Genomic DNA, 14,764 nt, shown 5'->3' with positions numbered 1-14,764 from the left:
TTTGGTCGTAGAAAGCCTAGAGAAAAGTTGATCACACAGATCCTTAAAAACAGACTCTAAATAATAAAAAGACATACATTTGCCAAATCAGATTAATGGCCTCTATTTAAATAGTGTCTCAAATGAGAGGTCTAGATAGCTAGCATTGGAAGTTTGTTTTCAAAGGAAGTGTGCTAGAGTTCAAGGCGATGAGTGGCTCTTGGACTCACACCTGAGTCGGCTTTGATCTGATCATATAGGGCCTTCTGTGGCTTCAGTGACTGTGGTTCTTTGTATAGGGCAGGGCGATTCTCCCTTTAAAGCAAGGAACATTGTGCTGCTGAACTCACTACCAACCTGTGGATCATAAATCAGGGAAGATGGGTCTTTGGCTTGAATAATTGTTTTGTCATTCAGTTGTAAGCTCAGCAAATCAATGGAGAAACTTACTTTGCCTTTGTGAGAGGCATGATGGGTAGGTGCAGTTGTAGACACATGGCATTGCTTGCGGTGGCATTGAATAGAAGAGGCAAGCATCTATCACACACATCATCCCTTATGATGCCTACCTTCTGGTGTATTTGTGAGACACGTTTAGAAATCTGGAGGTTTCTGTCTGTTGTTTACACCTTCCTTTCATCTGGGTAGTTTGTGTGGATGTGTGTTCCTCCAAAAAAAGATGGATCAGCATTAGATGAAAGTAGACCATGGCTTTCTAAAGAGCACATAAACTGCAGAAAGCCCCAGTCTGACTCTGGAAAATCTGTAATTAAAGTATAGAGAGCCCCCAGGTCTTACCATGGAAATATTCTTTCAATGGATGATTTCCGTAAAGGAATAAGTTGTAAACATAGGAGAGGGAAATGTGCTTGAATCTTGGTCCATTTCTGGTACCTTTTGCACAATAGTTGGGTTTCTTGTAATCTAACAGCTGAGGGTGGTGCAGATCTCTTTAGGCCTTCTTCCCAGGGAGGAGTAAATGTCAACTTGAAAGAGGGAAACCTGCTTAAATCATGGTCTTTTCTATTGTACATGCACTTGAATTCATATGTGACATGAATGTACATGTGCAATGTTCTTCAGACTAACCAGATTTCTGCAAGATAAATGTGCTGTACACAGTATAAACCAAAAATCAGACACAGGACCACAAACTCTGTCACCTTTGCATATTTTACCTAGAAAGCACACACTTGAAAAAACACAAAATGACTGCAATTGTCCAACATGAAAAGTCACACTAGATGTTGAAGCATAGAGATAAAACTAGCTCAGAAGGAAGCACACCTAATACAAATCTTTAACACTCAGTAATTAAGTATATTTTGTTTTTATTTATTACTTTTATGCACAGTTTTAAGATAATACAAATGTTCCCATGAACATTTTACATAAACACACAATACTAAATGCTTAGAAACATTTACAGTACCAATCATAACAAAATACAGATTGATCCTGAAAGGAGAAGTAGTACATAGTAAAACATCGCCCATTATGCATTGCACTCACTAAAGTGCTCAATCCCATTCACAGATCTATTCCCCTTTATCACTAAGTGAAAGTATTTGGACCAAGTTGACAAAGTCCATAAATCTTTCCCTTTGATGAATCAACACACTGCCAATCATCTCTCTTCATGTACTCAGAATAAGCAGTTAGTGTGTAGATATCACTTGAACACAGATGGCATGGCCAGTCCCTAGTCAAATATTAAACCAGGCACCACTCCTAGCCACAACCTGAATTGCATAAAGGGCCTTCTTGCATCGATTGACACACTGGCAATAGTGCTGTAGGTTTATAGCTCGTTATAATTATACTGGCACATGCATCAAGTCAAACACAGCTCGCAAAAATAGCGAATAGCTAATTGCGAGCGCATTCAAGCGAATCCCCATGCATCAAAGAAATATGTCAAAATCGCTAAAATACCGACTCGCAAATACCGGGATTCCCAATATAGCGAGTCGGAATCCGCGCCAACCTGAATAGCGGGAGCAAATAAGGAATCGCAGAAAAAAATCGCAAATGGATGCATCAAAAATCGCTAATTGCAATTTCATTAAAATTTGCTTTTTTGCAAGTGCAGAATAAGGAGAATCAGAAGCAGGTGGTAAAAAATATTTTTTGACATTTAACTGCAATACAAATGATGGAGCTGGTGAGGGCCATTGCAACTAATCAATAAGTCCATAGAGGACGCACACTACTTGTTTGATAGGAGGATGAGGACCCATGCAGCAGGCCAGGGCAGAAGGAGATTCCAGGAGAGGGCTGTCTGCCTGCGCATCACTCAGATGTGACACACCGATGAGGACATATGAGTAGTACATGATCAACGCTGCCATACAACTCAACCACATAGCCGATTTAGAAACAACAGTGCTGCGCAAAACACAGAGAACCCATGCCAACCGTCCCCATGTCCAGGTGTAATGTTGCCTGCACCTACTTGCATCAGGAGGTGTCCAGGGGGTAGTGGCATTAGCGGGAGGGGTACCACTAGGCTCCCTCTCACGTGTCTGGAGATCCTTCCTGGGTGCCATGATGACTCAGACCCACGACCACATCAGCCTCCCCAAAACCCAAATCGAATTGAACCCACCCAGACTCCATTCATATTGAATAGCACAGTTCCCTAATGTGATATGAATGCCTAGATTGCACACACGACCCATATGTCCACCATCAGTCAATGAGTAGAGCTTCCATAACCGGAATTGTCATCACCCCATCAACGTCCAACCAATTTGCAATGTGAATGACACCATGTCGGACATCGCAGCGCATTCTCCTGTGAGAATCAATGATCCATACATCTTCCGATACATTGGCATTCACGGGGGACATGGCGAGGGACACCTGCTAGGTCAGACAATATACTCATGCACATTAAAGCATTCTGTAATGGCAATGCGAACCAGACACATACACATTCCACGCTACCCTGTAGGTGACAGTGCATGCGCGGTGAGGAACTATAGCATGACTCCATAGTTGAACCCAGGCGCCCAACATGAGCAGCGGTACAACGCAGCACACACCAGGACCGGTAATGTGATTGAAAGGACATTTGGATAGGTCAAGAGTCGCCTCCACATCCTGCACAGACCTGGTGCTGCGATGCAGGACCAGCCGGTGACCTGCTGCCGGATAGTGGCAGCATGTGCAATGTAGCCCATCGTAGCTCCCACGATACGCATACCCAAAAATGGCCACGGCACTGCGGACAATCAGCCCCCTGTACACCCACCACACCCGCAACCTGCAAGCTAATCGGAGGGGCAGTTGATACGTGCCCACATGACCCAACATCACTTCAAAGGTACGTAATCATGAGACAGAAACGATCATTAATCATATGCAAAGTTTTTATTTGCACTTGCAAATGGACTCTTGTGTGTCTAAACATACATGTAGGCTAAGGATACATTCACGTCATGTACCGAGGCACTATGAGGAATAATGTTTTGGACTCCATTACCAATCCCTCTGTATGTCCTGACCATGGTTACGCCACCATGGCCAATTGTCCTGAAGGATGTGAGTGCTCAGCGCTTCTTCCCACGCACACCGAGGCATCTATCTCCTGCAGCGCCATCCTGACCCATTGGTGGAATTGTAGGTGTAGAACGTCGTGCACTACACCTTCTGCCGGTGCTGACTGGCGCAGACATGCTGCTCACGCTGGATGCCTCCTCACTCCCCTCATCTCCAGTGGCATTGCTGCAGCCACCTGCACCAGCCTGGATCTGCTCTACAGCTGTGGTAACTTGGCCAAGGGCCCTGGCCACGTCCCCACAACAATGCCCCATGTCGATCTGCATTGCCACCGACCGACGTGACAGCAGTGCAGTGGCATTGCTCAACTTGTGGTTCTAGCGTGTCAATCCAGCCAAGCGGCCCATGAATTGCCGATGCCTCCTCCGCTCTGTGTTCTGTCCCTCCTGCATCACACGGACGAGCTCGTGCAATGTGGCGTTGGTGTCCCTGTTGCCCTCCACAACTGCTTGAGTGAGGTCACTCATGCGATCTGCCAGGGTGGAGAGATTTCGGTTCAATTTTGCCATTTGCAGGCTGATGGCTCCCATGTGGCGTGCCTGCAGGCGCTGCACCCTTGTCATCTGCAGCTCAACGGGTCCCCAGACATTTGGAGTCGATGGCTTCTGTGCAGTTGTGTGGCCCCTTGCCCTGCGTCTTCGCATCGTGGGGACGGGTGTCTGCGGGGTGGTGGTGGTGGTGGTGGTGGTGGTGGACCTGACACGAGGCTGGCCTTCTGCAGTTGCCCTGTCCGGTTCAGGAAGGCACTCCATTGGCTGCATGGGAGGGACTGTAGCCCTGCGTCGTGTGGGTGCCTGGGAGGTGTGACTGGTCTTGCTACGGCAGGCTCTGCGGTGGACTGGGTGCTCTCCCTGCATTCGCTCCCATCACTGTCTCCTTCCTCAGCACCTGTGGTGTGAAACAGTGCAGGTTTAAAATTTCATTTGATAATGGTTAGCTGCATGGTGATAATGTCTGCTCTTATGTTCTCACATCCTGTATTCGCTGTCTGTAATGCATATTGGGCACAATGGTCACACAAAGTGCAATGTGACTCACTAATTGGTTCAGGGGACTACAACTCCCAGGATGCATTAGTAACTGTATATGGACTGTGAACTGGGGTTGGTTACAGCTGCCTGCCTTCTTATTACTGTATGGGCGCTATTATAATGTATATTGATGGGTTTATCATAGTGCCTATTACCTTCTGAACTGCAGGCTGCGCCGGATGTATCCATCTGCGTCACCCCCACAGCAGCTTCCGGCAGGATTGTGCCCTCCACCAGGTCCTCCAGGGCTGTGTTGTCCGGGACTGTCGATGGTCCTCCTCCGGTGCTCTTTGCCTCCCTCAGCCTCTGGGCAATTCGCTCCTTGGCAGGGCTGCGCAGATCGTACCAGCGTTTCTTTAAATCATCGATGCTGCGTTGTCACACCCACAGCATTGACCCTAAACTTGATCTTGTTCCAGAGCCGACTTTTCTCTGCCTCTGGGACTTTAAGGGAGAGCTTCCCAAAGTGCTTGTCATGGCTCTTCACTACCTCTTCAATGAGGTACTCCAGTTCCCTCTCACTGAACTTAAGTTTTCTTTTCCTGGCACCTGCACCCTCCTCTGCTGCTGTATTGGCCATTTCCTGGATTTGCAGTGGTCTGGATGCCAAGTAGTCCTCTCCACAGCTCTATACAGGCACTCTGCTTCCAGCTCTGGCTTCCTATGGACCCAGACTGCACCATGGGAAGAGTTACTTCCTGGTTCTGATGTCATCAGGCTGTTCCCAATGTGACTCGGAAATAGCGAACTCGCAAATAGCGATCTCGCTATTTGCGATCTCGCTATTTGCGATCTCGCTAATTGCGAGATCGCAATATGTGTGTTTTGAGAAGATAGCTATTTTTGGGGGGTATTTTCGCTAACACGGTTAGCGATTTTTACCGATTCGGTGTATTTTCGGTAACTGCGTCATGCATAGGAGATAGCGATTCTTTATTTGCGATTCCTTAAAAATCGCAAATAAGGACTCGCTATTTCCTAGCTTGATGCATGTGTACCATTGTTCCTGGCATACCCTATTTTATGAGTTTCCTAGACAAGGACAGCAGATGAGCGTCCTCTACTCATTGAACTATTTTGAGACTAGACTTCCTAGTAACTTGTTAACATGTGGGAACTCTCCATCCTTGCAAATTTAAGGGCCACTCACTTGCTCTTCTCTGGTAAGTGCAAGACCTAGGGGCCGCCCAGGCAACCTGATATTTCCACAGTACATTAAAGCATCAAACGAGGTACCTATGTCTGATTTTAGAAAGCATATGTCTTATGTGTCTTCAACAGGAATGGCTTTAGAACATGCCACCAATACTTCCACTTTGTCAGGATCAAAATCAAGCTACACGGTTGACAGGTTTATTCACCACCAAGTCCAGCAGTAACTGACCCATTAACCAAAGCCCACTTGAATCTACAAATTCTTAGAACGTAACTCCTCTTATGACAGTATAGAACTAACAGAGATGACGTTAAGAACATCATTACAAAACATTCTGCAAGTACTACTTACTTACACTTTATCAGGGTCAAAATCATACCAAACAGCCACACAGCTGCCCCATAGGTGAACAAAGGAAGGACCATATATGACTACATATGGACTGAGATTGTTTCCCTATGTTAAATCTTGTCAAGCCACATGTCAAGGTAGTCCTACTGTGCGACTCTTCCCAGAAACCACAGGTTAGTGTACTTTCAAGTAGAACTCCTAAATAGGTGTACCTAGTAGTCACCAGCGTAATTGTTCTCAAAATCCCAATTGAAGTTAGTTCTTCCTTTTCCAAAACATGCAAATTTAGTTTTTGACAAATTCACTTAAATACCATTCAAAAGAAAGTCTGGCTGTAGGTGATCCCACCCATGTGAAAGGTTTACTGGATTTACATCTCACAGCACCATGTTGTCTGCAACGAACAAGGTAGGTATTGTTTTGCCTACCAGCCTAGGTAGAAAACACATCTTCAACCCATTATCTTAAAGGACACAACTTGACTAACTAGAGATTTTATTATTGTATTGTGCTTTGAAATTCAAGAGGATACACATGAAAAATATGAGAAGTGCTAGGTGCCACCTTACCGTACATCCCTAGATCTAAGTTTAAGCTCCGAGGCTGCAAGCCGAGTATTTCATTTCTATCCCAAATATCCAACACTCCACACTACTGAAAGCCACACTGACCAAAGATGGTTACAGTTGTAACATTGCATCCATCCTGAACAACAAAGATGGCCAAGACATGCGGGCACATGGAGCACCCCGCCTAACCTCTCTCAAGGTGTCCGACACATGCTTATGTTGATGCCCAAACACATCTCATTTTATGGGGTCAAGTTGTGGGAAAGGGAGTTATCTTGGTATCGTATATTCAGGCAATAACATTAAGGAAAAAGCTTGAGACGCTAATCCCAGTTCTTTTAAATTATTGAAATATCCAAATCCTTACAGAAAGGAAAAGATTTGTTTTGCGTCAAGGCAATTAGCAGATTCAAATTCAATCAAAAGCATCTCTCGAAGTGTCAAGCAGACTGACATAGGGTCTGTCTCATTTAAAGTCCATGAAAAGCTCCAGCCAGCCCTCACTACTCTGAAGCTAAAAGCAAAATGTCTAAAATGAATTCTGTTAATCAAATCACAGTAAATAGGCTCTCAATACAGAAAGGTCACCCTATCTAAGCATCATTCAGAATATCTCTAAAGATTGGCTGTTTTCCCAACCGCAGGTCTTTTATAAAGTTTTAGACCAGGAAAGCACGCACTCTTTCATAACTTGACGTTGCGTAAATGTACAGTACTGAATGTTAGTTGCACAGCACCAGTCACATACTTGCATTGGCCAATAGTGCACATAATAATGCAGAACACAAGAGAAAGAAACAATGAACCGCTTTTACACATAAATAACATTGACATGTTAACAGAGGCTCAGCTGAGTGGCCTTACTGTGTTGGAACATTAGCACATCTTTCCTCAGAGAAGTTAGTGAAACCGTATTGTGTAACATGAGGGTACAGCCATGTTTTGCAGCTCAATTAAAATGATTTTCTGAATGAAGAATGAAAACATGCAGGGCTCATGCGCACAAAAAAGTAGTCTTTTAAATGCTGCAGTCTGATGCAGCCTAGTCCTGTTAAGAAAAGCCAACCTACAGGAGGCACTATCTTTAATTTGGAAATAATCTTTCACACTGACATACAAGTATCGGATATCGAATAATCCTAGACTGTAAGTGACACTCTCCTAGATGCCCTAAAGTGGTGGTCTCCTAATGCTGTTCCTCTCCTTCTACACTGACAGTCTACAGGTTGAGAACTTAGCACACACATGTAGGTCATAGATCCAAGCACAGCTATATTCAGTGCCCTCCTCTTCCAGCGAACTGGAGACTCCTCAGGCAGTCACCCGCTTTTCTAAAGGGCTGAACAATTAGGAACCCAATACACAATGCACCCATAAGAAGAGACCTTACCCGTGTACACGGCGAGTGCTCTAATGGCCAGACTAAGCAGAGTAACAAAGAGAAGTAAATGTCAATACAATATGGGCCGTATTATACAAAGTGCCCTGGGGGCGCAATGGGCATGTGCGCCCGCTTTGCGTGCCCCCAGGGCTCTTTGGTATTACAGAAAGGGCGGCAGACGCTTTTGCAACCATTTCTGAAGAAGCAACTTGTTTTCTTAACAAGTGGGGGTGCTGGGGGCATAGGGGTAATATAATAAATTAAAAAACACTTACCTGCTGCTGTGCTGCTGGCCGTAGTCTCAGGATTCTTCTCCTCGGGGTCCCTGCACACTGCGCAGGCTCATAGACGCCAATCAAGATGCTGCTCTCTTGAAAGCAGCACCGTGATAGGCCTGAGCAGGCTTGTTTAATGCTTGCTCAGGGCCCAGGAGCCTGTGCATCTACTCCACCCTACTGTATCACAGAGCTCGGGTGGAGAGAGATCAAAGTGCACATGATGGTTTGGACGGCATTAAACAGCTGGACAACCCCTCATGCACACTTTACAGTGTGCACCACTCCCCCTGAACTCCTCATGGCCCCACCCAGACTTGGCTGCCTGCAGCAGAAAGAAAAATAAAATGATAATATGGTTTTATTATCATCTTATATTTCCAGTTTCAGTCTGCTGCCAGCCACTCAAGCAGGGGGTGCGACGCTCCTCCGCCATAGCAGAGGAGCTGCTGCTGCCTTTCTGTGAAACAGATAGTGCTGGCGCACATATAGTGCCAGTGCTATCATTTGATGGTGTTACCTCCTTTGAATGGGGGCGCGGCCCCATGCAAATGAAGGAATCCCTGTGCTTCTGTGTCCGTGCAGTATTATAGGTGCACAAAGGTGGCGCACTGTTAGTACGCCCACTGATGGCAGCCCTCTAGAGGGTGGAAAGGGGGTGCCATGGATCCTCCAAACATCCCCTTGCCCCAGGGTGCAGTCACTCACTGCACCGCGTCTGCAAGGGACTCTCTAATCCCTCTTAAGTGTCAGCAGGTTGCCGCCTGCACAGTGTAACACGGATCTGCTTCAAAGCTGCTTCATATTTCACTTGAATGCGCTGCCACCAGAGCAGCATGTCTTCGCTGCTGCCCTGAAGGCAGCGCATTCAACATAATATGGCACACTCTCCTTAGTGCCAAGTGCACGTTTTGAAAGGTGCGCCCGGCCCTAACAAGAAGAGTGCGCCATATTCTATAATACAGCCCTATATGTTTTACAAGAATAGGTAACAGATGAATACACACCATCTCCTAGTCCTTATTTCCCACAAGCAAATGTCAAAAAATAAACAGTTGACGGAATTAGCAATAGGTTCTAAATCGCGTTACTCCACATATCTGCCAAGAGCTACCCACCTTGAATAAGCAACGTATGGGAAACTCATAGATGCCAGCTATTGAAACTTTAAACTAGAACTATGTGGGAATTTCTAAAAACATGTTGCTCTGTTCACTTTGTTAGTGCATATAGAACCCAAGGATAAACTCTGTGAATAACCAGTAAATTATGACTTTTAACCCAAAGTGCATTCTTCTTTGTCCCTAGGTTCAACGTCCTGATGATGCCAACCAAAAACTATCATTTGTTAGAAACAAATTGACCCACATAAAGATGCAGAAAGAGACATTGACAATTATAATTATTAACTGTGATCCAAAGTGCACTATCATTGCTAAAAAATACCATCCCTAAAAAATCGAATATTGACTGTTTTCTTTTTACCTAGAATTACTGCAAAAACGCGTCCCACACAGTACCTCCTGGTGGCCCTTAGAGCAGGCAGGTATTAGCGGATTGCAAGGGATGAAACGCAGGCAGATGAATCATGAGGAAAAAAAACCCCTCGAAGTTGTGCGTCCCACACTATAGAGCAATCTGACCGCCACACTGCAAATCCAGGTCACCTTAGAGAAAGATTTAAAGACACACAAGAGATGCCCCACCTGATGTTAATGAGCATGTCTTATGTGTCTTCAAAATTGATGATTTCTATGGCTTTAGAATTCAGGCCTTCCCTGAACACATCAGATTATCCAAAGACACAGAAGTTCGTAGGGCTCGGGTATATGTTTACAAAAATAGGGGAAAGAAATATGTGGGTTTCTAGTGTATTTTTTAAATTAGAGTGATGTTGTCTGAGGTAATAGGAGGATGTCTCTCTCACTTGTGTAAAATGGGGCTCTTGCTGTGCACATGCATTTTATATGTAAAGTTCTGAACATGTCTTATGATGAACAAAACCATGTTGCCCTGAAGTTGTTTGTTTTTTACCTGTGAATCGTAACTGAATGCTTTCTTGATCTTTTGTCTCCAGATTTGGAACCAAAACGTGATCAAAGATGAGTTCATGGGCCAAGTTTTGCTTCCTGGTGACCCCAATGACCTTCAGCCGCAACATTCTCTCCAACTTCAAGACAAGAGCAGCAAAAAGACCAACACCTTCCCAGGGCATGTGGTTTTGAAGCTGACCACCAGTAACATCCTCACCAATATCTAATTTTAGTAGTCCAAGAAGATTCTGCTGGTGCCATACATGATGTCAGTATATGAACTATGCATGTGTCCCATGAAATACAAGCTTATCGCTGGCTTTCAATGCTAAGAGGTGCCTTCAGAAAACCAAAATCAATATTTTATTCAAGCATGGCATCCTTTTATCCAATAACTTGTACAGTTGCTATCAGTGTGCAGATTCACACAACAACTTGTCTTTCTTTGGCAGCCAGAAAAGGATCTAATGTTTGTCATTTGTTTACAGGATCATGTCATTTTAGCTACTTCAAGAACAGTTTTTATCTTAAATGGCAGAGTTTTTTAAAAATAATCTGCCTCTCTATACAAACGTGTATGTAATGAAGAATTATAAGTCAATGGATGAATGTCTTAAATAGCTGTATCGTTTAATGTGACATGTAGTTTAGTAACTTATAATACTTATATGTTTAAATCAGAATATGAATAGTGAATGAACAAGAACATGGCAACCATTATAGATGTTGAGCTGGAATGTGTAAGTTGTATTAGTTTTTAAATCGTGCCAATGCTTTTTGTTTATTTTCCTTTGTGTACATGATAAAATGAGGGTGAGGCTAACTTCATTTGTGAATCAGTAATAACAGAACAAAGACGTGGCGTCTACAACATTTTCAAGGCTACCATGCTGTATTTGCATGGAACTCCAAATTACAAGTATTGCGGTATGGAAAAAGTAGGATTAGAACTTTGCAGAGAAAAATTATAACTCCAAATACGAGAATCCATCAGGCTGGTACAGCAAAACCTAGGAATAACTCAATGTCTGACTCACCTTGGAGCCACCCCATACAAACATATCTCTGCAGCACTAAACTAAGGGAAACCTTTTATGTGTTTTGTTTCTAGGTAAATTCTTCTTAATTATCTATAATAGTATGGCTTTGTTGTCATACTATGGTTTATATGTTTACCTCTTTCTATCAGTTTTTTAGTTTTCTATATTACACATGCCATACAATAGCAGTCACTGATATTGAATGTAAGGCAAAGGCTCATATAAAGCTTCTCAAAATATCGCTGTTCAATCTTTGAGCATCATTTAATTTATAAAACAATGCTGTCATCTTAGACAACAATCGTTGTTTCGTTATCCACAGGACATGCCCCAGCTTATCAGTGAGGGTAGGGATTGTCACAAGCTGGGCTCATAGTGAAACCTAGATGCTTGCAATATAATCTGACCTGGTTATGTGGAATTTAATTGTAAATCTTGAGGTGATTTAAAGCTGTTGTGGTTTTCCCTTCTTGCCATCTCCTTAACTTAGAAGAGGCAGTTATCTAGTTGTTGTTTTCAATAGAAATAGGAGTCTCATTCCCGCTCTTCTAAATTGTATCATTAAAATTTTAAAGAACAATATAACACAAAAAATATTAAATTGTAAGAAAAGTTAATACTCAAGTATATTTTGAGGAAACCTTTCTCTGGAATCAGTGGGTGACATGGAATTCAAAATAACAAGTGTTTTTAAGCTTTAAGTACCAAAATCTATTAAGTAGTAGGATGTGCAAATGCATATACAAATGTAATCAAATATATTCACCCTATGTGTTAGCTGCTCCCAATACCTCAAAATTGAAAGTTTTACTTTTGAGTGGTAATCTATTGTTTAAGAGATATTTATTTAATTAAAAGTAACATCAATGTCCTATGCCTCAACATACAGTAGAAATACCTCAACATGAAAATATGTATGTGTGTCTTAACATAGCCTTAAAAGCTCTTACTTTGAGCAACTTTAAAAGGCAATATGCTTTAAAAGAAAATTATGTACTGTTTTTCATCACCCATGGTGCATAAACTGCCTTCAACCCTTGAAAGAGAAATTGACATCAGCAGGGGGCAGGAAGCGAAGTGTTTTGATGTATTACAACAAGAAAGGTTTGAGAAAGCGGTGCATTGTCTACTACTTTGCACCTTTGTTGCTCTAATAGATCAACAGACCACTTTTCTGATGACCTCAAATGTCACTTCCTAGTTCATGGGTTAAAGACTTGTCAAGAAATGAAGGACAGGAGTATGCATGCTTACACACACAGTTAAATAGAAGCTAGATAAAGTTTTTGAATTGGAGCCAAGCAAAAAGTTGATTATTAACAGTAAATAACAGCAAGTGAATGTTCATTGAATCTTCATTTTTTATACATGTCTTGCATTGATAGCTTATTATAACCAACAGTGACACAAGGTTTTCTTATGTGCTGCTCTTTCAGTACCTCATGCCTCTATGAGCCTGATGTTCTCTTTTTACAATCTAACACCAGAAAAACCTTTAGCACATCTTTAAATTCCACAATATGTTTAACGCTTCCGTTTGAAAATATATGCCATGCAAATGTTTACACAATATTTTAGTCCGATGCTTTATATATGCGTGCAAATATTGTTTGCAAAACAATTACTTAAACCTGCCATGCATAAACTTGACTTTATACATTTTAAAGTAAATTTTTTTTATCTCGATTGACAAGCTTTCATAGGCCACTTGATTTTGGATATATTTCGAGAGGATGGCTTCCAATTGGTGTAATTGTACACATACATTTTTATATGTACATACACTTGAGTAAACCATGCATTAATTCACTTATTGCGGATAATAAGCATTTTTGATAGAGAAATAAGTCTAAACTGTCCTGCATAAAATGTTGCCATTGATAATAACGTTATATTAAATATAATCTTGAAGAAAGCCACAAATCACAATTGCCTTTCCCAAAGGCTTGTACTGGAGTGGAGGTGGAAGTGGGGTTTTGAAAACATAGCACATATTGTGCTGAACAGTTTTACCCTCTGTGTTCAGTGTTGCGTTCCATATTGTGATTATCGCCTACTTTGCTCAGGTTCGGACAACTTTATTATGATCTAGTATTGAGGAAGGTGAATATGTGCAAAAAATATCTGGTCCTCAGTAGGGGTGGACATCGTTTTAAATTACAGCCTTGAACTCAGGACAAGTCGGCAAACTTGACATTTTACGCATTTAGTGAAGTTTCGAAGAGAGTCCTAACTTTATCGAACTTGGACAGCTGTAGCAGTGTCCTATTGTAACAAAATGTTTTTCAAAAAGAATTTTCTAAAAAAAAAATGTACCAAGGTAATTTATCTACCAAGAGTAGTGAGTTTTGTGGTGTTTTTCTCCCCAAACAACTTTTTGTGGATGGTTTCTCCAGCATTTTGTTTTAAAAAAATATATACTTATCAATCTTTATGAAGTTCATGAAGATTGCATAGAGTTGCAAAAAAATGCCACTATTTTGTAGAAAACAAACCTTCGTAAGTGGTCCGTATTTTCAGGTGAAAATATGCAGTGGTTTTATGAACAGTGCAGCTTAGCTTTGACAGTATCACTTCTTATTTGCAGAAGTGGAGAAAATAAAAAGTTGGATGCTATGAAATCTGAAAAGTGTTACGTATACACTGAAAAAAGTGCCATATGCTATCTTTGTTAATATAGTTGCAAACTAATTTTTAAACTGTTAAAAACACACACCTTCCTCCTGCAAACACCCAGGTTATAAGCTGTGACCACTACAATCAAATATGGTTTATTACAAAAGTCTGTCTTTGGATATTTATCAAACTAAAGCAAGCCATAATAAATAAGCGTGTTAGTGCAGGAAATGGTGCCTCCCACATGTTATCCACGGACCAAAATGCCAAATATGTGACACTAATTCTTTCTTAATTTAGAAGGCATAAATCTCTTACTGATTAATTTTAAATATTAATTTCCATGATCTTTTTTTATTCTTCATGAAATTCAATATAAATATATTTTTTATGTATTTTGTTTAGTTGGGTTTGAATTGTTTAAAGGTTTGTTAAATATGTTATCCACTTTTACAACTAGTTGAGCATTTCTTAATTTGTTTTTCCTGAGGGAAATAATCTGAGAATACAGCATCGTTTTATGTCAAACCAGAACTTTGCAGTCACTATGATTTATGGTATGACCTTTTTTAAATGCTTTGTCAATGCCTGTTTTATGCAATAAAATTATTGAAAGAGTTTGTTTTGTGGTTATTACGTTGGCAAATGTATAGTAGCCAGTACCTCATTATGATGAAAGCATAAAATGCACCGGTGTACTAGGTTTAATTGGAATATTATAAACTGTTCTAAAGGATTCAATTTCCAGATATTTGTAAGAAAAATGATC

General features: G+C 41.8%; 1 protein-coding gene across 2 annotated transcripts in view; it reads left to right on the top strand.

The window, feature by feature from the left end:
• CAPN5 (calpain 5) overlaps window positions 1-14,613 on the top strand; it is a 555,036-nt gene extending 540,423 nt beyond the window's left edge. For both annotated transcript variants that reach the window (XM_085623260.1, XM_085623259.1), the window contains exon 13: window positions 10,384-14,613. In XM_085623260.1, coding sequence (XP_085479386.1) covers window positions 10,384-10,566 — 183 coding nt within the window. In that variant the 3' untranslated portion in view covers window positions 10,567-14,613. The remainder of the gene's footprint in view (window positions 1-10,383) is intronic.
• The last annotated feature ends 151 nt before the right edge of the window (window positions 14,614-14,764 follow it).

The sequence above is a fragment of the Triturus cristatus genome, chromosome 8 (assembly GCF_964204655.1).
Source record: "Triturus cristatus chromosome 8, aTriCri1.1, whole genome shotgun sequence".
Taxonomy (NCBI): Eukaryota; Metazoa; Chordata; class Amphibia; order Caudata; family Salamandridae; genus Triturus; species Triturus cristatus.
Note: the sequence above shows the minus strand (reverse complement) of the source record. Positions and strands in the feature narration are given on the sequence as shown.